The sequence below is a fragment of the Acipenser ruthenus genome, chromosome 11 (assembly GCF_902713425.1).
Source record: "Acipenser ruthenus chromosome 11, fAciRut3.2 maternal haplotype, whole genome shotgun sequence".
NCBI lineage: Eukaryota > Metazoa > Chordata > Actinopteri > Acipenseriformes > Acipenseridae > Acipenser > Acipenser ruthenus.
The window spans coordinates 33,059,016-33,086,839 of NC_081199.1; the positions used below are offsets into that span (position 1 = coordinate 33,059,016).

Consider the following 27,824-nt stretch of genomic DNA (forward strand, 5'->3'; position numbering starts at 1 on the left):
CAAGTCACTATTTGGCTTTGGGCCATTTTCATCGTCATTATCACGACGGTCCCCTTTTGGTTTCTTTGCTTTCTCCTCTGCAATGCGCTTTTCAATGGCATCAAGAGATTCTCGGCAAAACAGGTGGAAGCTTTCAGGTCCTGGCGGCACAAGCCGTTGAGCCATCTTTTCATCCTGCGCCTTCAAAGTTAACGGTTAGCCTTCTGCTTAGGAAAGTGCTAAAAACATAATAAGACATGATAGTTAGAGAACCTCATGTGCTACACTGCAGGCCAACAACAAAATGTGACATATTCAATTCCTTTGTTCTCAAACTATAAAGTATGAAACTATAGCTTTTTGTCGGCGGATTCACAACCTGAAGCTATAGACTAGAACATGGATTTTCGCATACCCTATTGGTATATCTCTGGTGATATTCCAAGTAGGATTCCAGAAAGAAACCAAACTAGAATATTTCACGTGAATCGACAATAAATGTGAAACTTGGCAGGGAAAACTTGTGAAGGTGTCCCAAACAACGGTTTCAGTATTTTACCGTGAAAGTCTCCATTTCTTGTGAGATTCCAGGAAAAGCTTGTGAAATCAATGCCCACTTACACATGTAAACACAAGTTTCTCGTGAAAATGTTAATTAAGCTCATTCAAGTCCTTTCCTAAAGCTGTTATAAAAGCCACATGGGAATACGTAAGTTCCCAAGGTCCAAAGATGGCAGCAGGGAAGTTAATGTTTTGTTTGCAGTATTTCCTTTATCAGATTGATGTTGCGATAATCCCACTTTTTTCTCCATCTTCCCTAGAACTTTGCATAATGCTAATCATATACGGATCTAAATGTGTTTGTAAAGTATACAGATTGTATTTACCAAGTTTCTGTTTAAAACTATTACTAAAAATGTTTGATAAACTGCATCGTGGGCTTGTGAATTCAGGTGGTTACAGCTCATGTACAGTACTTCAGAATACACTTGCAAATAGCTTTCCAAACGACTGTCAAAACGACTTTATTGTAAAGTACTGTGTTTAAATGTGTATAACTTTACTCCAATGCAATTTCTCCGAGTTACTTATGTCTGAGCAAAACCCGTGTCCATCCTCCACTTACATCTGTTGGAGCGATGAAGCGAGTCAGGTGTTAATATCCATAAGGGAAGAGGATATGATGAGGCAGCTTGACCCACAACATGAACATTGTTTAACCCACTCTCAAAATAAAATGTGGTGTGGAATTTTCGTGACTTATTCCTTGGGAATCAACAATACTACTCAATATTCCAATTATTTATTAAGCAGAAGCAGTCATACAAGTACAGAGCAAATGAGGATGCTATATTTGGTATAAAGAGATACAAAACAAGGTAGTGAAACAAACGTGATATAAAATAAAAGTACGCCGTCGGGTTACAGCACCCTCTTCATATCGCTGTTTTACAATTCTTGCTGGAGGCTGAGGTAGCTGTTCCTCTGCTTGCCTGAGCACCTCCTTACGGTCCTGGCACAGATTGTGCAGGATACAGCAGGCTATAATAATTTGGGGAACAAGCTCGTGGTTGACTTCAGTACGCTTCAGTAGTATCCGCCCCCTCTCTTTCAATAGCTCAAACGTAAAACTTTTCTCTGCTCATGTAAACAGTATTTTGGGGACTTTCATTTAAATGTAACCCCCCCTCTTCATTTGCATAGCGTTCGGGGAAAAGTAGGCGTTCCAAAGGGAAATTAGAGGCTTTACATGTAAACACAAAAAGGCACCACGTCCACGTTTATTTCACGAGAAACAGATGTCTCGAGAAACGCAAACACTCATGTAACGTGGCCTATTGTAGACTTTGGCTTTTAGTGTTTCTAAATACAGCACTATTGATGGTTTAATAGTTATCGCAGACAAACAAAATTGAATATGTCATCCATTGTGGAGAAATCATTTACTCAACTTAAAGAACAAGAAGCATGGCTTTTTAACCAACAAACACACATGTAAGCCAGTTCTAAAGCCACTGAGTGTTTTTTGGGGTTTTTTTGGGCATACTGCTCTTCAAAATGCTCCAGAAAACAGACTTATTTTCAGTCCATGCATTTCCTTGACCTGCATCCGGTTTTCATTTTAGGAAATATATTGCAAAATTAGATGATACAAACTGCACTGGTAGCTAAAGTTGAGTTAAATAAAGAAATGTAATGAATAAAAGTTAAGTTGACATTAGTAGCATTGCAGAATGCATGTACTGCTATTGAATTAGTAAATAATGGAAAACGTGGGCAAAATGGTCTCAATTAGGCAAAAAAAGCTTTTGTACTGTTGCAAATCTAATACAAAATGTACTCTCATTTGTTTCTTCTTTCTTTCAAGGTTACACTCTTAGTTATAAAAGTTTACTGCATTATACAATTTCAAACACATAGTTATGTGAATCAAGGCATAGTAAAAGCCTAGCGAATGTCAGCAAAGGCAAGCAATGTAAAACACTGTATGATAAAGCCTAGTAAAAACTATTGCACAACTATCCAAATAAGCCAAGGACACTGAAAGGGTTATGAAAACCAGCATGACAGTATGCAGTAGATGCAGTTCTTTATACTCAGCTAGATTAAATTTTTTTTTTTACATGCAAGGAGGCTTCTGCTTGTACTTGGAATAGTGGTTATGCAGGATATGAATTTAAGTCATATACACACAGCATTGGCTTTATTCCAGATACCAGTATTCAAGATAGCATAAGTGAATTTATTCCACATTATAGCAGGGGTTACCTCTCTTGGTGAAACAGTTTCAGAAGACTCCCAAGTGAGCCACAGAGCACGTGCACACTCATTCCCAGCACTATTCTGGTATGGTATAGATTTATAGGAAATGAAAAATCACATAAACTCTGCATTCGGAATGAGTATTCTGAACAGCAATACTACCACTACTCTAGTATCAAAAATACTATCTGCGTATGAGCTCTGTTTTGTAGCTATTACACTGACCAGTATGTTAGCTATCATCTAATTAAAAAGGGCACATTTTTATCTGACTACAGCGATCAATTTTTTTTTTCTCACTTTTATTATTCAAGTCACCGCAAAATCTCAACTCAGTCAACTGAGTTTCTAAAATGTTTCAAGATTCAAGATAAGTGTATGAAAAGTAATATAACCCTGTGACTGAAAATACAGCTCTTGTATCTAATCACTAGCCACAGGTCAAAAGTATTTGTAATACTTAAGAATAATTTCACAGAATTGGAGTTTAATATTCTGTTATTACTCCACTTTATATGCAGACATAAGTATTTTGTATACTATATGCATTTATGGAGTATTGCAAAGGTCTCACATGCGCAGAGACAAGCAATAGCAGGTACTACATTCCAAATAAAGTGTTTACATGAGCAAGTGTTACATTATTGTTACTGGGATAAAAAACACTAATGGCCTATTAGCATGCCTGTAATTGTATTGAATGTCATTCTATTTATTTGTGATTCAGTCAAGGGATGAATGCAAAGTTTGCAATAGAAGGCAAGTCTGTATTAGATGATTTGGTGAATAAAGAAATAACGGTTTATACAATTCTAAGGTCATTTTCTTTGCAATAATTATTGCAGCTGCACTAGTTACATTTTGGTTTTGTTAAAGGAGAAGTCTCATTCAGATAATATGTATGTCACATCAAATCGGCTTCCTTGGTTAACTATTAATTTTTTTGCTATGCCCCTCACGTTTTAAGGCTGTTTAAACATACATAAACTGAAAATGTACAGCATGAGTCCTTGTTCACTGGCATGAATAACAGCCTACTGCTTCTTATTCACACAATCAGTATTACAGTGACTGACCACCATCCCATTTCAAGAGAGGAGTGCTAAACTATATGAAACCTGTTGTTTGTAGCTCTGTTCAGTTGTACAGGTATTGATATTAAAAAGCCCAAATCACCGTTAGTTGACATAATAAACTGCCGGATGGGAAGTGGTGTTTATTTTAAATGACCTGGACAGAGGGAGATCTTAATAATTTGCTTAATGCAACTTTAGAATGTCCCTATTTTCACTGTATATTTGTTACATTATTGACAGGATCAATAAATCAACCCTGGGTGTGACCAAAAGTGTTAGTGACGCCACTGGTGAAATATATGACTTGGATGACATTGCAATCACTAGGGCACTATTTGTAAATATTAAAAAAAGTGAGATGCCTAATAAAAGCTTGACATATTTAAAGTGTAATATTAGTTTATCGTAACTCCCAGCCTAGGGTGCAGCTAATGGGGTGTCTGGGTGGAATCATGCGACAACCCTGTTACAAACCTTTCTCTAAGGCCAAGTGGTGAAGCCAATCCATTACTACAAGTTTGTGTCTTCCATTTACAATAGAAACCATACATAGGAACGCTTGCACCAGTATTTAGGGTCAATATCCTTCTGGAAGACAAAAAAGCTGGCAAAAGAAATTCATTTTCTAGACATCAGCGTAATGTTAACCTATACAATCATAAATGCAAAAAGGATTAACTAGCAATAAGTAGAAAATTATTATTATTATTTATTTCTCAGCAGATGCCCTTATCCAGGGCGACTTACAATTGTTAAAAGATATCACATTACTTTTACATACAATTGCCCATTTATACAGTTTTTACTAGAGCAATCTAGGTAAAGTACCTTGCTCAAGGGTACAGCAGCAGTGTCCCCCACCTGTGATTGAACCCACAACCCTCCGCTCAAGAGTCCAGAGTCCTAACCACTACTCCACACTGCTGCAGAAAATGATCTCTGTCCAAGTTAAGCATGGCATTGATGACTCTGGTATTAAGCACTACAGGGCACAGTAGATAGCAAACTTCACTTTGACCCAGGCCAATTCCAGCTTAAAGAAAGTTCTCCATGAGATGTCCTTCAGGTTAGGATTCTATAGAAAAGTATGGCTTACTGTACTTTGTAGAAGCTAGGATCAAAACATGGAGAAATCAAGCAAGAGTGTTGTCCAAAGTGCCCAAGCCCACTCCCAGATAAACCTTACTCCAGTATCTATCTCAAACTTTAGAGCTGTCTTGAAAGATCAGGTGGCTCAGAGATTCCTTTGCTAGTCAGGAAATCAAAGGTAGTTCTGAACCTCCAGAGGTTAATTGCACAGTTACAAACTGTCAAACTGCTATCACAAACCTAAAGTTTATTTGAGTAAAATAATAAACACATTATCTGATAAATACAAAAGCAGCTGCAGCTCGCTGTTCAAAGAAGACCTTGGCAGACTTTGTTTTCTTAAATGATTTGCAAGTTTCACAAGTATAAAAGAAAATACTGCATTTTGAAAAATTGTATCTATATTGACATATTGGCTTCTCTTCAACGTATAACTAAAATTTGTAGAATTCAAACCATTGTCTGAACCACTTATACAGAACATAAGTTCAGAGGAAGGAGTAAGTAAGTGTGTTCAAAGATCTCAAAGAACAAGTCCACAGCTCTGATAGATGGAACAGACTTGTGTCAAAATAGTTGTGAAGGAATGTTATGACATTTTGATTCAGGTTCTTGCCTTATGGTCCAGAAGGAGCCACTCACATGAGAGGGATACACAGATGAAAAGTTAGGTGGTCAGAGGAAAGGCTGTAGCCTCACATTTACAATTATTACAAGCAGGGATTCGAACCAGATTGTTTTCCGTTCCAGTTTGGATCCGAACAGAACCGTAGTTTTCGGCTCCGGTTCCGAAAGTTCCGAACAGCTGATTCCATTCCAGTTCGAACTAAATGAAATACCGGTTAATACCGGTTCAATTTGTTTTTTTTCTAGCCAAGTAGGCTATTGTATTGGTGTTCACTTTCTTCAATTAAACAAAAAAGCATGAAATACAGGACAACTCCAGATAACTCGACACTCAAAGGGAAAATGGTGTGACAAGTTATCCGTCTGTATCAATAAATGCACTTATGTCCTGTCTATAGAAACAACAATGCCTGTTGTAGTCTTAAAAGAAAATGACAGCAGTCTGTTTTTTTCTCTCTTCTTTATTGCAACTTTCTTTTGCCTCAGTTCGAGTTTACAATTTTTCTTTAATTAATTAAAAACAGCGACATTTCCCAACAATCTCGTGGGTTAGCATCCTTACAGCCAATGTAATAACTTAATGCGATGTTTGTCTGAAATAAACCCTGCAGCTAATCGAGATCACGGCTCCATCAAATATGCCACTTGCTTTTTTTTCTCCATTCTGTTCCACCTTTCAACTCTATGGTGTTTTTAACTTCATAAAAAAAATGTCCAGGGCTCTACAGATCTGCCATATATTTGAAAAGTAATACCAAAAAAACATTTTTCTGACAAACATCTCTTCAAAGCATTATATATTTTCCATAACCTACATATTTCTTATCGCATAGCTACTCTGTTTTAAACAGAAGATATGCAGAAAAAAATCCTCTGCAAGTAATCAATTACATATAAACACTATTATTAAGCACTAAGGGGAACATTGTTATCATTGGTATGCACATTTCACTATAAGACATACAACAAATGTAACATGTACATACATGCAACTTTTCTACATACTTATTTTGGATATAACAATGAAAATTAAACACTGAACAATTAATTAGACAGTAAAATGTCTTAACATGCAGAATATAACAAGCAGACCTCCGATTATAAGCGCTTCACTTGCCACATATACTTTTACAGCTCGTACCAGTGGCGTAGCTGCTATAGGCATGGAAATGTGGGTGGGCTCGAGGGTGGATGGGCAATAACTAAAGATCTGATGTCACAGGAAATAGTTTACATTGCAAAAATGATTTAAATCCATTAAAACCCTGAATACATCAAATAGTTCCCCTTTAATCCATTTAAAATGTTTGAAGTAGACAACAAATACATATGAATGCACTTTAAAAAGTCAAACATGTAGCGTCACCAAACCAGCGAGAACACTGTAATATTATATTTTAAGCAATTATTAAATATATGAAAGGTTGTAAATTACTTACCATAGCCTAGTTAGTATACTCTCATCTCCACCACCTTATATGATAAGGCGTCAGGGCTGGCTGCTGAATATTGCAATTATAGAGTCATACTCCAGAGAATCACACAGGTCTCTATCAAACGACAGCAGAGACAGCATGTTCAAGTGACTTGTCAGTACTGAGGCTCGCGCAGCTGTCTTAATCGTGTTCACGGTGGAGAAGAGCCTTGAAAGAGCGTGGCAATCATCTCAAACTTAAATTAGTGTTGGGTCATCCCCCCCCACCAATCAATCAATTTGCGCTTTATTTGTTGAATGAAGACTAAAAACTTCAGCTTCATCCATATTAATGTTGTACAACAAAGTACATGCCAGTAGTACTATTAGTAGACTGTGTAGTGCCATTTTGAAAGTGGCTGTTCAATTCGCAAAGCTGACAATCTAGTAAAATATGATTCCATGTCGCTCTCAAATCTTCATTAGAGTGCTCCCTGGTTGACTTTCCAAAGATGAAGTAACAAACAAATCATCCAGTCGATTTGGTAATTTTCTCTTCCGACATTTATTTTCACATGTTGCCATTTCCACTGCTGAAGTAGATGTAAATTAATAATTTGCAGATTTGGAGGAAGAGGATGCTATGTGAGTTGGTTTTGTGGCTTCATTGTCTGTCCGTTGTCTTTTTAAAAAATGTAATACTCATTTGTTTTGGCATGTTGACCACCGCACTACTAATAAATAGTTTGCTTAAAGAACTGCACATTCTAAATAAATCCGTGCCAACTGCCTCACGAGCTGTCAATCAAATGCGGCTTGACCATGATTTGTTGTGAGAGGAAGATCCCACCCAAACTTTGCAGCACAACGACTAATTTGCTTTGATTGGCTAAAGCCTGCGACATTTCTATAGCCTATTTGTCCTAAACTTGGCATTCACATAGTCACAGATTTAGGTGGGCCTGTGATCTGCTGTGTACATAACTTAATAAGTTAATAACAGTACCTGTTGTTTATTGTGAGCAAATACAAGACTGATCACGTAACGTGGAATCAGCATGTAGATGACCACAAGGTCAAAGCCTGAACTGAAGTCAAATATAGTGCTATTTGATTCGCTGCCTGCTCCAAAAAAATGTAATGCTGCATTTCATTAGCTGGCTGTGATGCAATGCTTTGTCGTTGACCACTGAGGTGCAGTGTTGACAACTTAGTGATTTTGTTGCTAGATCTAGCGACTTTTGGGTTTCCTTAGCGACAAAAACATTGTCAAAGCCACTAGCAACAAATCTAGCACCTTTCACTGCCGACAACAGGGATTTTCAGAGAAAGAAGTCGCCAAATTGTATCATCACAACATAAGTCACAAGCAGTTCAATACACCACACTTCTTTCGTCCTGAAGTAGTACAGTGGTGGCGTTCTTCACGTAGTGCAGATTTTCTGAGTTCTGCGCAGATCTGCACAGTTCTGGACAGAATCGCAGAGATGCGCGTTCTTCGACGTGACGTCACTCAACTCCACCCGCAGAAATCTGTGCAGATCCTGCATAGCCCAGCGCAGCTTTGAAATGTTGCTGTGGAGCTGGTTGCTTCTGTGAACCAAAGAGATCACGAGTGCCCTGCTAATCGTAATGCAAACAACTACTGAAACTGCTGCCCCTTGTTAGTGGAAGTGAACTACATCAATTATTTAAACAAACATAATGTACTAAATTAGTGATAAGTGATGTATAATGTTACAATAACATCAATTACATCAGACCAACTCTGTATAGGTAGATAATCCAGACAAATATAAAACTTTTAAAAATGATCAGCCATCATTAATACATTTAATATTGTTTATATTGGTGTTTACTCTTAATGGTTAAGCGATTCCAAGAGGAGCGGTAAATTGTCTAGCGACATTTCTGGCGACTTTAGAATGTCTAAATAGCGACATCTAGCAACTTTGTGTGGTTTCTCTAACCACTTCCTGGTTTGTGGAGTTGGCAACACTGCCGAGGTGTAAGACCACGGTGTAAGAGCGCTTTTTTCAAAGTATTGCATGTTTGAAAACAACAGAAAGAGACAGAGAGAACGGGCTTAAAGGGAACGAAAAAAGTTATTAACCGATAAACAAAATCTTGAATATCATTTTCATTCCAGAGCGTAATAAATTAATTTTGTTTTGTTTTTTGTTCCTGTTTCATGACATTTTTTTTGTTTGTTTATTGTTCCGGTTCTGGTTTCGGTTTGAAACCCTGATTACAAGTCTCCAAACAACAAAGGAAACCAATAGTGTTAAAGAGTTAAATTTCACAATATTTTTATACAGTGAAAACAAATGTGTTGAAACCCATGACATCAGTGAGAAGGCCTCAAGACAGCAACAGTGGTACACACCAAAAACAAATTCTTCCCAAAACCCTGGAGCACAATTGCATCATTCCACCTCTACTTGTGTTGGCCCATTATTCAGAGAAATCAGGACTCTGGGGACTTTTTCAGCACAAAACAACCAACCCTTTTTCATCTCATTGAGTTTCTAGAAGCTTTTCTTTCATTTGTTGGCATAAGTTTTACTATAAGAAACAAACAAACAAATACTTTCCAAAGACATCTCTACGTAACTTCTGTAACTTTTTATCTGAAGATTGTAAAGCAATAGATGCATGGCAAGATAAGCACTGTTCTATATCTGAAGAATACTGAAACCCATCACAGACAAATTGCATAATTTTATAACTGAGTTGCTTTTTAATTCTATTGAATTCTATGAAGGCTTTTCAATGAGTATCGCTGTATGCCTGTATTGCTATACACCAGTCATGTAGCTACATTGGGTTATATATCTGTGAATGCCACACCCTTTTATGTGGCTCACTCATAAACATTCAAAGACACTCACTGTTTATATTGCCACATACTGGGGAATTTCCACTTCTCTTTCTCTCATCCTAAAAAATGTAACTGATTTTCTGTCAGAATGTGTTTTACATTTCAGAATGATGCTTTTATAAGAATACTGAATAATCTATTCATAGAATGCTGTTGGTTTAACCTTAATATCCATATTCCATGGTTTTGTAGCAAAAGCACAAACACTTTACAAACCTCTTAGCTGCAAAACAGATGGAAAAAAATCAGAAGCTTTTAGTATCTTTATTTTTTTAAACAAAAACATGTCATGGATGAAATTGATCTAGCAACTAGGTTCAGTGTGTATTGGGCCTAGTCTTTTTTTTATCACTGCAAAAAGGAATAGGCAGGGAATTTATATATATATATATATATATATATATATATATATATATATATATATATATATATATATATATATATATATATATAGATAGATAGATACTGTGATTCTTGAAATGTATTTTTGTTTACGACTGTAAGTCGCCCTGGATAAGGGTGTCTGCTAAGAAATAAATAATTATATATATATATATATATATATATATATATATATATATATATATATATATATATATATATATGTAAACTGATCAATGGAAATCATGTCAGTGAAAAGCATTGTGGCTTTTATTTATTTTAATGTACTGAGGCAGGCATTGATGTCAGGGTTTTTTTTGTTCTTTATCATGATGTAAACGGCTGCAACACACGGACACATCATATTAATTGGAAAACGAACATTAGAAGATAATTGAGGACATATTGGAGCCCGTTATATCTGTAAACTGAACACATCACATCAAGCTCTTCTTATTCAACGATGCGCACAAACCATTTTTGAAGGGCAGCTGAAATTCTCGAAAACATCAACAACACATTCAATTATTCAATACTAATTCATTCTCGGTTCCGCCACCTGACCACCCCGTTTTTTTTCTCTCCTAAACCAGGTGTCAAGGTTGCCCGCTCTAAAAACAAATAAACGTTCTTTTTGCTTCTTTTTTTTTACAACAACATGGGTAAAGTCATGATAGAAAACGTCAAAACATCACAAAAATATATTAGTATTAACATAATTAGTACAAAACAATAACAGCATAAAACAATTACAGAGGCTGCTTAAGCGATATATACAGAACAATCTATACATGTGGATATACATGTATGGTTTTGTAAACCAGCATACACAAATTAAAAGGTTTCATTTTCTGTAACAGCCACATTGTGTCGCGGTAATATGTTCAAAATTTGCACAGACGTCTACAATATTTACTTTCTGGTTTTAATTGATAACATAGTTTACATTTACTGTATAACCGTAGTCTGGAGGAACAGATGTTTCTTTTTTAAAATGATTGCTGGAAGTGAATCAGTCTGGTTTATTCATGCGTTTGTTCAAGACCTGGTTTAACCAGACATTTCTCCCTGAATCTCCCAGTACGGCTGGCGGTTGTGTGCCTAGAAACGGCATCTTTATCATTTCTATCATGAAAAAGCCCGAAAGACTAAAAGGTCAAAGTATATAATCACTCTGGGCCTTATTATGGTGCAAATGACTCTGAACTGACTAGCTCCCAGCTTAAAACTAGAATATTTTGCACAATGTGTATGTCCAATGCAGTTTAATAAAGCATGTCATACAGTAAACCTGTAGTATAACTGTACTATACTAATAGTATACATATACACAAAACCGTTTATTTCTTGTCTAATTGTATTGCTTGCGAATATTCGTGTTTATCGTTTGTATAAAAGAGGCACGTGTGCTTCATATGGAACATGCTGCTCCTACTCTGATAATTATAAATGATTATCTGATGATTGGCGAAAATAAGCATGAGTCGCGCATTCTAGATAAATCTACCAAACGAAAAAAAAAAAAAAAGATGCTGACACTGCCCGGTTTATATAAAGACCTAAAATTGATCACTCTACGACGAGATGTACTCGTCTCAAAAACAGACCAGTAATTCTCAACAGAGATGAAAATAAAAAAAGCAGATCGCTTACATGTGCTGTCAGAAATGTACCTTTTCCATTGCAGATTCTACCGGTACGGTAGATACAGATGCAGCTGTCGCCATATTGGCGATTTGAGATGTTTTTCATATAAAACGCTGTAAAGCTGTTTCTGCACCGTCTCCGCCCATCCCTGGGACAGCCTCAGACAAGAACCCCATTCATACTTTAAAAATAACTATTAGCATAAATCCTTAACCAGAATCGTACGAGGTGCCCAATACACCTTATTGGGGAAATGTTGCATTTAATTGCAAATGCAAAATAAACAAATAACATTAATGTGTGTGCTTTCTAGCATGAGAGAGAAACGTGGAATATCTGTCTACATATTTAATCAATTGTACTTTCTGAATTAATTTATGTTTATATGATTCTAATCTTTTATTTAAACTTTCATTCGACGTGAAAGTTATGATACACTGTCATGGTACACTGTCATTATTTAAATACTTTAAAACTATTATATTCCTACGGCTGACCCTGTAACACCCACACCCCACCCACTGCTCGTTATGAGAATATGACACACCGTTAGTGTACATAGCTTGTCATAAAATATGTATTCAAGATGCCACCACGGACTTTTGTTTTTCCCTTGTATATGACTTTAATGGAAAATTAATATATAAAGACATAACTATATAAGAAAGACATATCCAAGGTTAAAATCATGCGAGAGGCTACATTAAATACAATCATGTTTAATGTATTGAACCTGCTTGTTATAAGAAATGCAACCTGTATTACATTATATTTCTGCTGTTATAATTATTATTATTTATTTCTTAGCAGACGCCCTTATCCAGGGCGACTTACAATTGTTACAAGATATCACCTTATACATTATTTCACATTATACAGATATCACATTATTTTACATACAATTACCCATTTATACAGTTGGGTTTTTACTGGAGCAATCTAGGTAAAGTACCTTGCTCAAGGGTACAATAGCAGTGTCCCCCACTGGGGATTGAACCCACGACCCTCCGGTCAAGAGTCCAGAGCCCTAACCACTACTCCACACTGCTGCGCATAATGGAATACATCTGAGTGAATTAATAGGTTGAATTCTAATACAACTATGGGATTATATAGATTATATAGTAATATACAATTGATAGGGCTAAAAACAAGGCTTATTATGGTTTAGAAACAACAAATTAAGGAAACACAATGGTGATTATAAAGCACTGCCTCTTCGTTATTGTCAGATACCCTTTGTCATAATACAGGCTACACGATTTCCACATTAATTACAAATCATTCATTAAACGGGAATGTCGATATAACTCACAGTGGTAACGTCGAGAGCAATGAAGATGAATCATGACACCATCTGAACCCTTTAATAGCATCAACCAAGCCTTAGGCTTGTCTAGGCTACTCTCCTTTACATTTGATACTGTATAGTTTAAAGCATTTTCCAAATAAAATACACATTTCCACGAAAAACAACTGCTGTATGACAATGAATGCGAATGTTAAATGAAGCCCAATGAAGGTCTGTTTTGTTTATTACAGTTTACATTAGAAACGAATCAAAGGAATAAACAAGGACACCGACGCTTTTTATGTCTCCCTCTTTCCTCGAATAACTATAGAGAAATATGCAAAAATGTTTAATTCGCTTAAGAAGCTGAATGATACAGTAGCCTACCCTTTGATAAATTAAATCTGGTTTGCATTTACATTTTGGTATTTGACAGCTCACGGGGGAACTACTTTACTACATTTAAAACCCGTTGTCAAAAGGTCTGTTAAATAATCAGATAAAACAAATATATTATCAATATGTTTGCAAATCATTAGCTACACACATGTCTACATTCCTCTTATATAGAACCCTTTTGGTGTTGAAACCAGCTATTTGTATCCTATAACAATTTACCCTGCAAATGATTTATCGTTTCTTCTGTTTTTCAGGTCTTTCATAATCTTGATTAACATCCAATAATCGTTTTCAATGACACCGACCCTATTTTCCCCTATGTTCCTTTTTTTCCATCACTAAACGTTCCTCACCCAGTCGCCCCCTCTACTCACCATAATCAACCAAGGTAGGTGTGCAATGTGCACATTTTCTGTAGATCCCTTCAAATGGGTGTAGCTCTGCACCTTTTTGTAATATGGACAGATTTAGTTGCCTTTATGTTGCCGTCCAAAAATATCTTCCCGGTTACAGCAGACAATCACGATCAGAGGGAGCGAACTATGGAGTTGCTGCTAGTCTCTCCTTGTAACACCCTGATCGTTTCCGGTAATTTAGTACTGGGTAGGGATGACGCTAGCTCTTCGAACAGTCAAGAAGGAAGGAACGTCTGGTGATGCTCGTGTAAACTCCTTAGCAACCTGATGCAGACTATCGCTGGTCAGAAAGTAGTGCGTGCTATCTTGTGTGGTTGTGATTACTACTTAACCATTGCAGTTCACTGTCAACACATCAGACCCCCAAATAGGAGGGGATTCTTGTCACATGCGTGGATACCTTTGACAGACGCTAGCTGCTTGCTTTCCTGAACCCAGATAATCAAGGTCACAGGCGTCAGGCCATAGTTAATGTTTTTGACAGTATATATATATATATATATATATATATATATATATATATATATATATAGATATATAGATAGATAGATAGATAGATAGATAGATAGATAGATAGATATGCAGTTCAAAACAGACCGATGTGTCTAACAATAATAATGAAATCCATGTTCTTACTTCTTGTTGGAGCTAGCTGTATTATTACTAGCCCCCCTGTTCTACGGTTGAAGATCTTTTTTTTTATTTTTTTTATTTCTATTTTGAGTATGCATTAAGGTCAAAGATAATGCTATAGTAACTAAGTTCCTGATTCTTCCTATTACCAAATCATTTCATTTATCCTAGTTCAAACACACTCCAGTGGTCGGCTGCAATCAAAACATATGACTCACGGCAAAGGTACAGCAGTTTGTCCATAGTATTGCATTTGGAATATTTGTATATTAAAACAATAGTATGAACACTTTAGAAAAAAATGAGGTCTCTAGTGCTCCAATAGATCTATAATGAAATTGACAAATATAATGTTTGCCCTTAACGTGGTACACATAATTGATCAGTATTATTCACGTACTGTGGGATTAATGTATGATCTTATACCTACATTTTCCTAACCTAAAACCCAATACACCACATTGTGCATGAAAGCTCCTTATTCTTTCTTTCTTTCTTTTTTTTGCAGCAAGCTGTATCTTATATGTGCACTATCTGAGCCCATGAGCCCATAAGCACATTATACTTTTTCAGTTTTTGTTTTTCAGGCATTTTTAAGAAATTCACAAAGTGATAACAAAACAAAAAAAAATTGTTAAATGTTTATAAAGTCCTATTAGGTTAATATGGTATTATCAAAACAATACTGGTACCTACTGGCCACCAACCATATCTAACTCTGTGTAACATGAAAAAAAAGGCTAACTGTGTATACAGATGTCCACAGATGTAATATACTGTAATTTAATTTAAAAAAAGAATACAGTATAAATCTATCTTCTGCTGCAGCTGCCCACCATTAGTGTTGCTCCATGCCTGCTGCTGTAAGACCCTAACAGGCTTAGAACTGTCCAGTATTACATATAATTAAAATGAATATTTCCCTCTTACTTCCAGAAGTGTATTCCAGAAAACACATATTTGATGAGGCAGATATAAATCTCCGAGGAAACTTTTCCAGAGGGTATCCTGTTGTCATCGAGTAGTTGCTTAGCAGCGAGTGTGGGTTTGTGATGCCACACAGTACTCAGCAGGCTCTTCATTTTGATGTATTTCACTGTATTTAATGTATTATGCATTGTTCCTTACTATCTTGTAAAGCGCTTTGTGATGGTGGTCCACTATGAAAGGCGCTATATAAAATAAATATTGATTGATTGATTAATCTCCTTGAAGCTTTTGTGGAGCTAAAATAATAGACTGAAAATCATGAAATATTAAAATAGAGATTTGGGTTAGATCTGTGCTTCCCAACATTTACATATTATTATTTAGCAGACACCTTTATCCAAGGCAACTTACAGATACTAGGTTGTGTGAACTATGCATCAGCTGCAGAGTTACTTACAATTACATCTCATCCGAAAGACAGAGCACAAGGAGATTAAGTGACTTGCTCAGGGTCACACAATGAGTCAGTGACTGAGGTGGGATTTGAACTAAAGACCTTCTAGTTACAAGCCCTTTTCTTTAACCACTGGACCACACAGCACACCAACAATACTGATAGATATTGTAGTTAACTCATAGTCCTCATAATCACCGACTACACCAAATACATTTTTTTTATAAAATGGTCATGTTTATCATGTAGCGTATGGCAGACAGGCAGACAGACAGGCAGACAGACTTGATCTACGTTTTGAATGACCTTAAAAATATGTGTAAAATTGCAGCAGACTTTTCTTTTAGGGAAAATTGCATTGTAATTCAAAATAGCTGTGATAAATTATTGTAGCATTAAAAATATATGTACTGGTAGCAGAATAATAGTTTGGGTATGTGGGTCCTCTACTGTATGTGACACCATTCTGAGGCCTGTTTTGTCAATGCTTTAAAGCTTGGTCCTTATCAATTGTTGAAGAATATTGAGTCAATATATTCATTGTACTCCATATTCATACAGGAGAAAGAGCTGCATGGAGTAAGAATCTCAAGAATTGAAACAGGTGATAAGTGCTTGTGACTAGAGAAAAAGACAAAGTTTCCCCTTGGCTCGGCCTCCAAGGCTGGGAAGCAAATGTTACTCCACCCAAAGGGAAATGAAGAGTAGGATAGCAGATGAATCGAAGAGAAGTCTAGAAGTCTCCCCGGCTTGCAAGGTTCATTTACACTGAGGGAGGTTGGCTTCACTTCCCTCGCGGGGAGACAGGAGTGCTGGAAAAGAGAAAGAACTAAACATGCAAAGAAGGAGTCTCTAGATATGCAGACTGGCACAGATGAAAGCAGATATTTAGGAAAGAGTACAGGTGTTCCCCTTGGCTCGCAGAGAGTTGCCCTCAAGGAAGCGAGACCGAACTGATCGGCTTCCAAGGCTGGGAAGCAACTGCTACTAGAGTGGGAGAGAACGAGAAAACAAAAAAGTTAAGATAGAGTTGGCCGTCAGTCCCTTCTGGTTCCCGGAGAACCTTCCTGGTGGGGGATGAGGCCAGCACGGCTGGGCCTCAGGTTGGGAAATGAGCTTCACTTGCCCCCAGAGGGAGATCGTCGAAGAGGTGGCACAGTGTAGTGGAGGAGGAAGCGAGGACAGAGGAAAATAAAAAAGCAAGAAAGAGAGCAAGGTATTAACCCAGAGTTTAAATAGGGAGCCTGGTTGATATTTTGGCAGGACAAACTGGAGGAGAGGCCCTAGCTCTTGCCCCACACAAAGGTTACAATTAAAGAAAAATAAAACAGATTTAAATATGAACTTTCAGGAGCCATTTAATTTTCCAGAAAATAAATCTCTTTGCTAGGGGGGCTTCATGTTGGCACATGATAAACCAGCCATTATCTGACATTTACACATTCTTCCCATTAATGCCTTTTCTGTTTAGTTCCTGCAGCTTATTTGTAATTTGTGTTGAATTAGCCATTTGGCCAGTTTAAAAGTTTCCTCACTGACCCAATTCTGTGCTTCACAGGGCCTGAAATGACACATCTCTTAATTTTCAGGACAAGGCTGATCAAGTGTACTCAAGTGTAGACATGCTTATTTTAGCCTGCGTGAATTTTCAATGACATAAAGAAATATAGTGTACAAATAGTAATGTAATCTTTCTGTATGTAATTGGTAGGCTTGAATAAACAAAAGCAGAGCACCTGCTAAAACAGTGCCATGGGCAGCCATGTATTCTGGAGGGATACGGTTTTCTAATTTTTCAGGGAACTGAGGTGGAAATGATCAGCAAATCCTTTTTTTCTGAATGGTCCATAGAGTAATTCTATTTGATACTGCTCCTCTTGAAACGTCAGGAGCTTGTACAGTCTTTGTCAACAGTCAATGTAGTGACTGCAATGCAGCTTAAAGATATCCGAATGAATGTCAAGGACGCTATATACCTAACAAATTAATTTATCTGGTAGAGGACAGCCTGTTTGCACAAATGTTTGTACCACCAGCAGGTTTTTTTTTTATTATTTTTTATCTTGTGTCTCAATATTTTCTTTAATGTAAGATCGCTTCTTTGGGCCCTCTGGCTCTGGCTGGGGGTTTTCCTACAGTACAGTGAGTTTGGTTTTTTAAGGCATTCCACTGAATCATTCTCAGCTTGTGTCTTTCTTAATGTCTGTAAAAAAAAAAAGGCATGCGTTTTTGCAACATGCAGTCATGTAATAAAATTGATAGGATTCATGCATCAATACATTATACTAAATTACTGTTACGGAATGTATTTGTTGTATACCCAATTAAAATAAACATATTGTAGTGAATGATGTGTTATTTATCAGAAAAAGAACATTCCGGAATTATAATGTAATACCTACATTTTCCCCTTTATTAGTAGGATACAGGAAATGAACCAGGCTGTTAAGGGCGCAGAAGTCTATTTTTTGGTTTGTATTTCAAACAAGTTTATAATGAGCTATTATATTTGACTTCAAAGTATCATTTAAGCATCAATTCAATGATATAATAATAGAACTGGCCCTATTTTCTTAATCAGTGAAACAGAATGAAGATCAGTCCTGATGATAGTTTTTATTTCAGTACTGGAATGGTAAGTATCTACTGAGGGTAGTGTTGTGTGAGTGTAGCCCCCACAATAATATCATGTTATATATCATTCCTAGATTGTTTTACACACCCTCCTCATATATATATTTGGCATGGTAATTGACAAAGTTATGGTTAATATTTTCAGAATGGTGCAGAAGCATGGCTCATTACAACCTTTATAAAAAACAATGTTAGCATACAATCGAGTCATGAGAGGATTTGTTAATCTGTTCTAACGTTTCTATTTTTGTTTCTTTTTATGTGACTCACTACAGACAAACACAATTAACCCATTGTAATATTATGAGTCCACATGCAGTGTCTTGCCTGTGGACATTCCTTGCCCAGCTGACTGGTCATACAGAACACAAGAAATAAGTGAAGAGAGTCTTGTATAAAAACTGAATTTGATGTACTTAAATACTGTACACAGATGTGCCATTTAAAGATTGTTTCACGCTTCATCAGATTTAAATGACTACTTCGATTTTGTAGTAGAAAACTGTGGTCAGTGTGGATTATTCTTTTAACCTGAAACTGCTATTGTGTTAGCTGCAAGTGGTTTTATGTTTTGTAAAGCACTCTGATGCACCAAGCTACGTGCTCAATGCACATTGTGGGAGTTTATTCTAAAAACTCTGCTTATACTACATCAGAACATAGACCACTAATACAAGTCGTTTATTTGAGAAACTCACAAAGGTCAAAGCAAATATTAAAACTCATCACATTTCTACTGTAGCGAATGTACCATATATTGAAGGGATTGACGTCTCCAATCTCATAGAGTTACAGTAGGTTTGTTCACAGTGGAAGGGTAGGCTATCCAATACACGCGCATTATCTATGTTTAATTATTAGTTTTACTGACGCGCATTGTATTTGTAACAGTGCAACTTTAAAAGTACCGACTTCATTTCACATACTTACATTGGATCACCTTGGTTGCAAATGGAACAGGCTGGAGTGGGTGAATTTCGCCGTCCCCTGGATATAATGTGTTATTGCTGCGGATCCTAACTGAATGGGGGGGATGCTGGGCAAGTGAGCACATCTGCTCTGACTGGAAGTTTTATTGTACTGGTAATATATTCTTCGACAGTTGATTCATAACTTTAAAAATGGATGAGAAAATGGAATATGCGGATAGCAGCTGTCAACAAGTAAGACAACTAACTACAGAACTTCTTTCTTTATTTTGTGCATAATATGCGATGCCTACTGTAGCACACTAACATTTTGTTCTAACATTGCTTAAATCGGTTCACTTGTATAACTTAACATCAATATTAATATTGCGTTTTAGGTTGAAACAGATGACAGGACAGAACTGATTCCAGAAAAACAACTCGCTGGAGGTGGAACAAGTACATTATCTTCAGCTACTTTTAATGTAATCAATTCAATAACTGGATCTGGAATAATAGGTAAGTACCAGCGCAGTTTGCAAAATGCATCTTTATTACCAAAAATATTAGCAATCATAATCCAAATAATCACAATAATAATCAGCAAAACATAAATACTGTTTTACATTTTTAAATAATGTATATTATATACACACAATTATGTAGGCATACCTTGGCCCTGACATACAGTATTAACAGTATTTTTAAATCGTAAAAAAAAAATGTTTCTTTCATCTTCCATAAACTGCATTGCAGGGCTATGGAATAGGCTTAGTTTCAATGGGTCATATGACCCTGAACTCAAATCAAGAGAAAGAAACAGCTTATGAAAAGAGGTTTATTGTTTGAACTCGTGAGTTAATGCATCCAGCTGCATCACTTGTATTTAAGAGTAAGGCTTAACTAACATAAACATATGGAGCAGTACAGTTTGTTTTACAAGTTTATCAGTTGGTTTCTGGCTCTAAATGCACAAAGGAGGAAAGAGAGAACTAGAGTTTGAGTGAAGACACTACTGTAGGTAGCCTAGTGTACAGCGATAAGTCCATGCTGTAACTCTCAGCAGTATACAGTATACTACTACATGTAAGAATCATAGGCTGCATGCAAACAAGAACATACTATATGTAACTTGCAAACAACCAACTGAAAAAAAAAAACACTGGATGCTGCTAGTTTTGCTGAGGAATGGCCTATTCAATTGACCTGAACACCTTTTAACCCATTAAGGACCATTTCATTTTTCTTAAAAAAAAAAAAAAATCAGAACACAAGCTGTAATTTAATCCATTACATTTAGACTTAACTTTTTCAGTTAGCAACCTTAGAATTAGTTACCATAGCAATATAGTTAAAGAGAATATTAATATAACAGATAGATGCCAGTTAAATGCTCCAAAAAATTACAAAGTAGCCTGCCCTCAAATGAGGACAGCAGCATTTAATGGGTTAATAATGTCTATAACTGTGTAAGAGTCTCTTGGTATAATTTTGTATTTGAAAGTAACATTATTTAGATCAACTGAGTTACAAAAAAGGACCTCAAACTTGAAACTTGATGGCTGTCAATTCCCTGGCCTGGGTTGGGTCCTGGTCTCTCCTGATCTTCACTTAAACCTCATAATGGAGTATTGTGATGCATTACTAAAAGTCCTACAAATCGTATCTTGGTTCTTGAATGACTAATAAATACAAATTATAGTTGTTATAAATACATGATCATCCCCTGTCACATGTATGGTTAGCCTCATCATTGATGAGCATATTTCCTTTATCTTCCCAGGCCTACCTTACTCCATGAAGCAGGCTGGCTTCCCTTTAGGAATGATGCTCCTCCTAGTGGTTGCGTATATCACTGGTACTTTTTTGTTGTTTTTTTTATTTTTTCTTACAATAGGAATATATAACATATATTGTATTTTTACAGTATGGGTTCAAATGAGTGGTAAGGGTGTCTGTGTGTCTTTTTTTTTCGCAGATTACTCAATTATTCTGCTCATAAAAGCAGGGAATTTGTCAGGAACCACTACATACCAAGCTCTAGTTAACAGAGCTTTTGGCTTGATAGGGTATCTTATGCTATCAACTCTGCAGTTTTTATACCCCTTTACTGGTAAGTGTCTTCTACATTATCTGAAAATATGTATTAGATTTGAAGTTCATGCTTTTGGAATATTTAGTTATAAACTAACCATCAAACAGTTGGTTAAACTGTCCCATGCATGGAAATAAAACATGAGATTAATTCTACGGTGAGAAAATTATTGCAAGACTAAGCTCTCAGTCTTTGATGACCATGGGATACATGTATATCAACAGTATGTACAGAATAGCATAGACTAAGAAAGGGCAATGAATAGTTTAATGAGAATTGGAAAAGTGCTATTTATGCTTCTCAAGGAAGATACAAGGAAAAAATAAGTATGACGTACAGCAAGACAGACAAATGTACAGACAGAGAGACACCTACATACAGTACCCCTCTACAATCTGATACAATAAGTTTGGATAGATGTTTTTCACGTATATGTTTGCAAATTAAATTTAAGATGATTTTTCCCTTTTAAACTTTTTATATCCTTAGCCATGGTCAGCTACAACATTATCACTGGAGATACCCTAACTAAGGTCTTTCAAAGAATAGCTGGAGGTATGGATAGAAAGCTTTTAGGCATAAACGTATACCTGCAATATCTTTGTGTTTGTTGTTTGTTGTGTCATTAACATATTGCACAGCATATCTGAAGATACATGAGGGTGAATCCACATGTTACCTACGCACACACATAACTTATGTGGAGAACAAATGTTATTCCACTTTCAAATGAGTTCAATCAATCAAAACAACTTTATTTTATAGAAAACTACGGGAAAGTTATATATTTACATTCAGGCTTAATCAATTGTGATATACTTAAAGTTTTATACATCTAAACTTTGTAAATTAAAACATAATTCCATTACAAATGTACTCATTTCTTATCCAATCTGTAGCAGCCATGTTAGACAATCAGACTATGTGTACTGTAATGTTGTAAAATCAATCGCACATATGAAACCATGTCAATCTGCTATAGTGTACTGTATACTGTATACCGTCCTAGAATAATAAGGTAAATATTGTATTTCTATCAATTGTGTTTTTTTTAAACTTTTTTTATCCTTTTATTTGTAGTTGGTCCTGACAACATACTTGCGCAACGTCATTTTGTCATTTTAGGAACAACAATTCTGTTTACTCTTCCTTTGTCCCTTTTTCGTGATATATCCAAGCTGGGAAAGGTAACTAATTACACTTACTGTATACTTTCAGACCTTAAATGTGAGCTTTTTAAGTTGAATATATTGTCTATAAAAGATAAAAGTTTAGTGCAGTGGTCCTCACTAAGAATTTGTGGAGGGACACATTAGTTAACAACAAAACCCTCAGGACCATGGGGTAAATCTATTATTACCTTTATTTTCACAGTTTTTACAGAATCTATCACAGAAGCCACAGGCTAATAAATGAGATTAATTATATGTTTGTTAAATACAAATCCAGAAACATATAAATATGTTGAAAGCTCATTTCTTTTTTTAGGTTTCTTTTCTGTCTCTCATGCTAACAATTGTGATTCTTTTGACTGTGATTATAAGAGCAGCTACACTTGGACCACAAATGTAAGTATAGAATCAACAGCTCTTGGTAATATATACAGTACTAGGAGTAAATATATAATAATAACCAGACAGTCCCACAGAGCAGGGTGCAGGGTGAGTCAGGTAAGCGTAGCTCGAACATGCTAATGGCAGTTGCTGATCTTGGCTGGGGAACTGCAGAGGTTAATTGTCTGAGGATGATTTGAGTTCCCAGGCTGGGCCCGTGCCTTGAAGTTTCAGTGGCTCTTGGACCATTTAACACTGTAAACAGCATCGGGATAAGTATGCAGAAAAATAATATACTCAATTAGTGCTGGGTAGTATTTGAACTTACATTTTCGATGGTAATGTACTTTTACCGCATTTAAGAACAACACACAGAGTGATGCTGATATCCTATGGAAATGCATTAGCGTGGTTTGAAGACTGGAATCAATGGGCAAACCGCATGATTCTAAAAGAAAAATAAAAGCATGAAAAAAACCACTCATCTGTTCTTAAGTGTAGCGCACAAAGTGATAAAGCAAAATTCCAATACAAATCAAGTTCTGACCACTTAAAAACAATTAATTGCTGGTTTACAACACTACTTTGTAGAAAATATGCTGCACCCCACCCCCCTCCCCACCCAATTGGTTACACATAACTGTTAGTTTCATGCATCCTGTAATATATATTTTTTTTAAATGGCGCAGATGCACATTCTGAAGTGCATAGATTTGACAGATAATAAGCCCGGCTTTCATCACTGGGTTAATTGCCCTTGTCATACATTGACTATGGAGTGGGCAATATGGCTGTAGAGACAGGCCAGTGTGTGTATAGGCTGTGAAATAGGCTAAAAACAAACCATTGATTTTGCACACCGTTAAACACCATAGCATTGCTTTAAAAACTGTTTCAGGTAACAATATCTTTTTAAAACAAAGAACTTGCATTTATGTATTGCTGTGTCTAAAGGAATGTTTAACAACAGATAAGTCTCAGAATATTCTGGTAACTATGGAAACATCACGCGTGGATGGTACGAGGTACTGCAGACTGTTTTGATAATAAAGAAGCTATGGCCCTTGCTTTATTTAATGAACAGAGTTTCGATTCTTGCTGAGATTGTACACTGAAATAGGATAAACAAATGTAATTTAGACGTGATCCAGTTTATGCTTTATATTTGAATACAGATTTTTTTTGGCTATAAGCTCTAAATTAAGCCTTTGGGGCTTCATGACCTTTCTTTAGCATACCAAATTAATTATTAATTCATATTTTCATGGTAGACTAAAGCTTGCAAAACAAAGAAAGAATTGCTTTAAATATCAGAATGCTCTCCGTTTAATTATTCAATTGTTTTTCTTAGTCCCAGCACAGATGAAGCATGGACATTTGCCCAGCCAAATGCAATTCAGGCAATTGGAGTTATGTCCTTTGGTGAGTCTTTTAATGGTATATCCCCTATTGGCATAATATCAAAATGAGTTCATACAGTATTTTAACCTGTATTTTACAGGATTTGGCACAAGCAAGCTTGTAAAATAGAAACCTTTTATGAATATATTTTTTTATATGGTAGAATAAATACTCTTTCAGAGAATAAAAACAACAACCACCTGATTTTAGTAGCATTATAATATGAATGACAAACAGCTGAACAACCTCCTGATTCTAGCAGCTTTTTAATAAGAATGCCAGATAGGTGAGATATAATGAGTGTTGTTATTTCCTTGCAGCATTTGTTTGCCATCACAACAGCTTTTTGATCTATGGCTCTCTAGAAAAACCCACAATAAGTAACTGGTCCCGCGTTACTCATGTGTCAGTCTTACTTGCTGTATTTATCAGTTTACTTTTTGCTGGATGTGGGTATTCTACTTTTACTGGTTACACACAAGGTAAATATTTATTTTTCATTAACAAAACAATTATTTTGTATAAACAACAAAGGCTAATTTGATATAACATGTATTTCTTCTTTTGACAAACTCAAGCAATCTTAGCTTTGCCACCAATAGGCCCCAGTATTTTGTAGAATAAATGACTTAGAAGAATAAATGACACATAAAAGTGTTCATTTTGTTAACAGTTAACTTTGATTAAAAAGAAATACAGAGCTTCCTTGATATTTTGTCATTATAATTCAGTAAATTTCCAAGTAAGTAGGATAGTAAAATAACAGGTTAGCGTTGAATTGCTGTTTAATAATATTCAAACCAGTTAAAAGCATGTTTGAATAATATATTACACTCAATTTAACATATTACTACAACCCTTTTGGTTATCGGGAGTGCACAGTTATTGGAAATGTACTATGGTAGTTTTATTGATTTTTTATTTGTTTATATTTTAGGTGACATATTTGAAAATTATTGCAAAAATGATGATCTGGCAACATTTGGAAGGCTCTGCTATGGAATCAGCATAATTCTAACTTTTCCTATTGAATGTTTTGTAACAAGAGAGGTATGTATCTTTAATGTAAATGGAAATATATATTGATCTTCTAAAGTGAAAAAAGACAACATTCTCATGAGATTCAAAAGCATAGCATGTAATATTTTAAATGAGGTATCTACCCTTGGGCTCTTGATTGTGGAAATTCGATTTGATTCACAGGTGGTATCCAATGTGTTTTCTAACGGGACCCTTACAGCTGGATTTCATATAGCTGTGACAGTGGCTGTTATAGCAGTGTCTACTGCTGTGTCATTGATCTTTGACTGTCTAGGCATTGTTTTAGAGTTAAACGTAAGTACAGTATGCATATTCTATAAAATAATTATAAAATAATTCACATCCTGCATGCAGTGTTTCTTAATTTCTTTCTGATAACATGATAACTTTGTAATGCTTCATGTATTTGGTTGCATTTTTACTGACGTGTTTAATATGTTAGTTAAATGACAAAAATAATATATTTTAAATTATGCCAGTACTTATAAACCTATATACGTATAAGGTCGCATTTGGTTCTTTAGTGATATCTTTAAAAATATGATTTTATCTTCAGAGGCACAAACCAATTAAGCTTGCACTTGTGTCTTCACAGGGTGTTGTGAGCGCTACCCCGCTTGTTTTTATCATCCCGACAGCTTGCTATCTAAAGCTCTCTGATGAACGCTGGTACCATGGAGATAACCTTATTTCATGTTTGATTCTCATTGCTGGGGTATCTGTGATGACAGTTGGTTTTGTCATGGCTGTCTTGAACCCCCAAGAATGTTCACATGGAAAAGAAATGTTTTATTGCATGTCCTCAAACTCCTCTTTTAATAATATCACATTTCCCACTAACGTAACATTAGCCCTTAATGCTAGCATTTTTTAAATATGATGTGCCCTTCTAAGCTGAATACAACTGGGTATTGGATGTATATTTAAAAGGCCACTACTCGGATCACATTTAATGAAAAGTGATCTGCTTTAATGTTTTTTCTGGGATAGAGGATGTTCAAGATCTTGCGCAGTTAGTTTATGGCTACCTGCACTTGAGCAAACATAACCTTAAAATGCAACACTCTTTTTAGTTAAGCATGCTAGTTTAGACAGTTCTTATTTATTAAGCATAAGTGTTTGAATAGTAATTTTATACTGTCTTACATTTCATGTCACTTATAGGATCCACTTCTGTTGCAGTATTTATTTGCCAGTTTAGCAATTGTAACCTTTATAACGTTGCCAGGAATCCAATGTTTTGACTGTAGACATCTTTTAAACAAATTGCCTCTTTAGTTATAAGTAATCAATCTTGTTTTTGAAGGAAAATGGATGTGGTAATTGGGTCTTTAGGGGACTAGGGGAATGGTAATATACCTATATTATTAAGCTTCATGTTAGAAATCTCTTGGTTTCACTAATGCACTATTTGTATTATTAATTGGAGGTCTGTGAAAGGTTTGTTCATCACTGCTCATATTAATAAGTAGTGAAAGTCAACCTGAATGTATGCATAAGGCAGGTAATTGTTCTTTGAGCATTGTGTGCTTGCCTTTTTGATGACTTTTGGTTATCTAATGTTTGACAGACCAGTAAATATGCATATATATATATATATATATATATATATATATATATATATATATATATATCCACTGGTAAAGATATCATTTTGGCTGTTTTGGCAATGTAGTGCCATTATTTTATTGTATCTTTTAAGGTTGTTTTTTCTCCTAATTAAACAATAAACTACTTACATGCAGTGGTTATTTTAAGTATTACCTTAAGATGCAAGTCCAAGGTATTTTGTATATATATCCCTGCATACATTATGTAATGTGTGTTGATACCTGTTATTCACAATGATGTAGTATTTTGCTGATTTGACACTCTTGAGTCTTCCTAAAACTCTGGCCATAACTAGAGTTACAAGGAGAGAACAGTCTTCTGATCTTCTGATTGGGAGAATGCTGTCTCCAAGTAACTTCAATGTGCATCTGTACAGTAGCTACAGCTGTTATATGACAAGTGGTTTGATCTTTCATCTTTAAAGTCCTGGATTTGTTTATGTGATGTTTTTTTTTTTTTTTAGAAACAGCTCATTTTAATGATAATTACATTTAATTAAATTAATGAAAACAGGTAAAGCTTTGCAAAAAGGGGCCCAATGTAACATGTGACATAAAGGGTTTAGTTTATTGAACAATAATATCTATTATATTCTATTTCG

At 35.7% G+C, this 27,824-nt stretch overlaps 2 protein-coding genes across 4 annotated transcripts in view; one reads left to right on the forward strand and one right to left on the reverse strand.

Moving 5' to 3' along the window:
- LOC117426529 (sodium channel protein type 2 subunit alpha-like) overlaps positions 1-14,262 on the reverse strand; it is a 56,666-nt gene extending 42,404 nt beyond the window's left edge. Inside the window, exons 1-2 of one of the 3 annotated variants that reach the window (XM_059033721.1) lie at positions 13,922-14,262; positions 1-218 (exon numbers count right to left, since the gene is read on the reverse strand). The exon at positions 1-218 is cut by the window's left edge and continues 99 nt beyond it. In XM_059033721.1, coding sequence (XP_058889704.1) covers positions 1-165 — 165 coding nt within the window. In that variant the 5' untranslated portion in view covers positions 166-218; positions 13,922-14,262. Of the gene's footprint in view, positions 219-11,863; positions 11,971-13,921 lie in introns of those variants that run through there. The other 2 variants (XM_059033722.1, XM_059033723.1) reach the window with 2 other exon arrangements.
- A 5,187-nt stretch (positions 14,263-19,449) lies between these two features.
- slc38a11 (solute carrier family 38 member 11) lies at positions 19,450-27,603 on the forward strand. Its single transcript, XM_034043429.3, has 12 exons — positions 19,450-19,777; positions 19,921-20,041; positions 21,306-21,380; positions 21,501-21,635; positions 22,107-22,172; positions 22,698-22,804; positions 23,106-23,185; positions 24,522-24,592; positions 24,892-25,053; positions 25,509-25,621; positions 25,775-25,906; positions 26,208-27,603. The coding sequence occupies exons 1-12, from the start codon at positions 19,736-19,738 to the stop codon at positions 26,484-26,486; spliced, it is 1,383 nt and encodes a 460-aa protein (XP_033899320.2). The 5' UTR covers positions 19,450-19,735; the 3' UTR covers positions 26,487-27,603.
- Positions 27,604-27,824: the final 221 nt, after the last annotated feature.

Bases quoted from the DNA above. Each gene is read 5' to 3' on its own strand.
- slc38a11 (XM_034043429.3), top strand. From the start codon at position 19,736: ATGGATGAGAAAATGGAATATGCGGATAGCAGCTGTCAACAA. The intron at 24,593-24,891 runs GTGAGTCTTTTA...ATTTCCTTGCAG, and splicing joins AATTGGAGTTATGTCCTTTG to CATTTGTTTGCCATCACAAC. The intron at 25,907-26,207 runs GTAAGTACAGTA...GTGTCTTCACAG, and splicing joins GCATTGTTTTAGAGTTAAAC to GGTGTTGTGAGCGCTACCCC.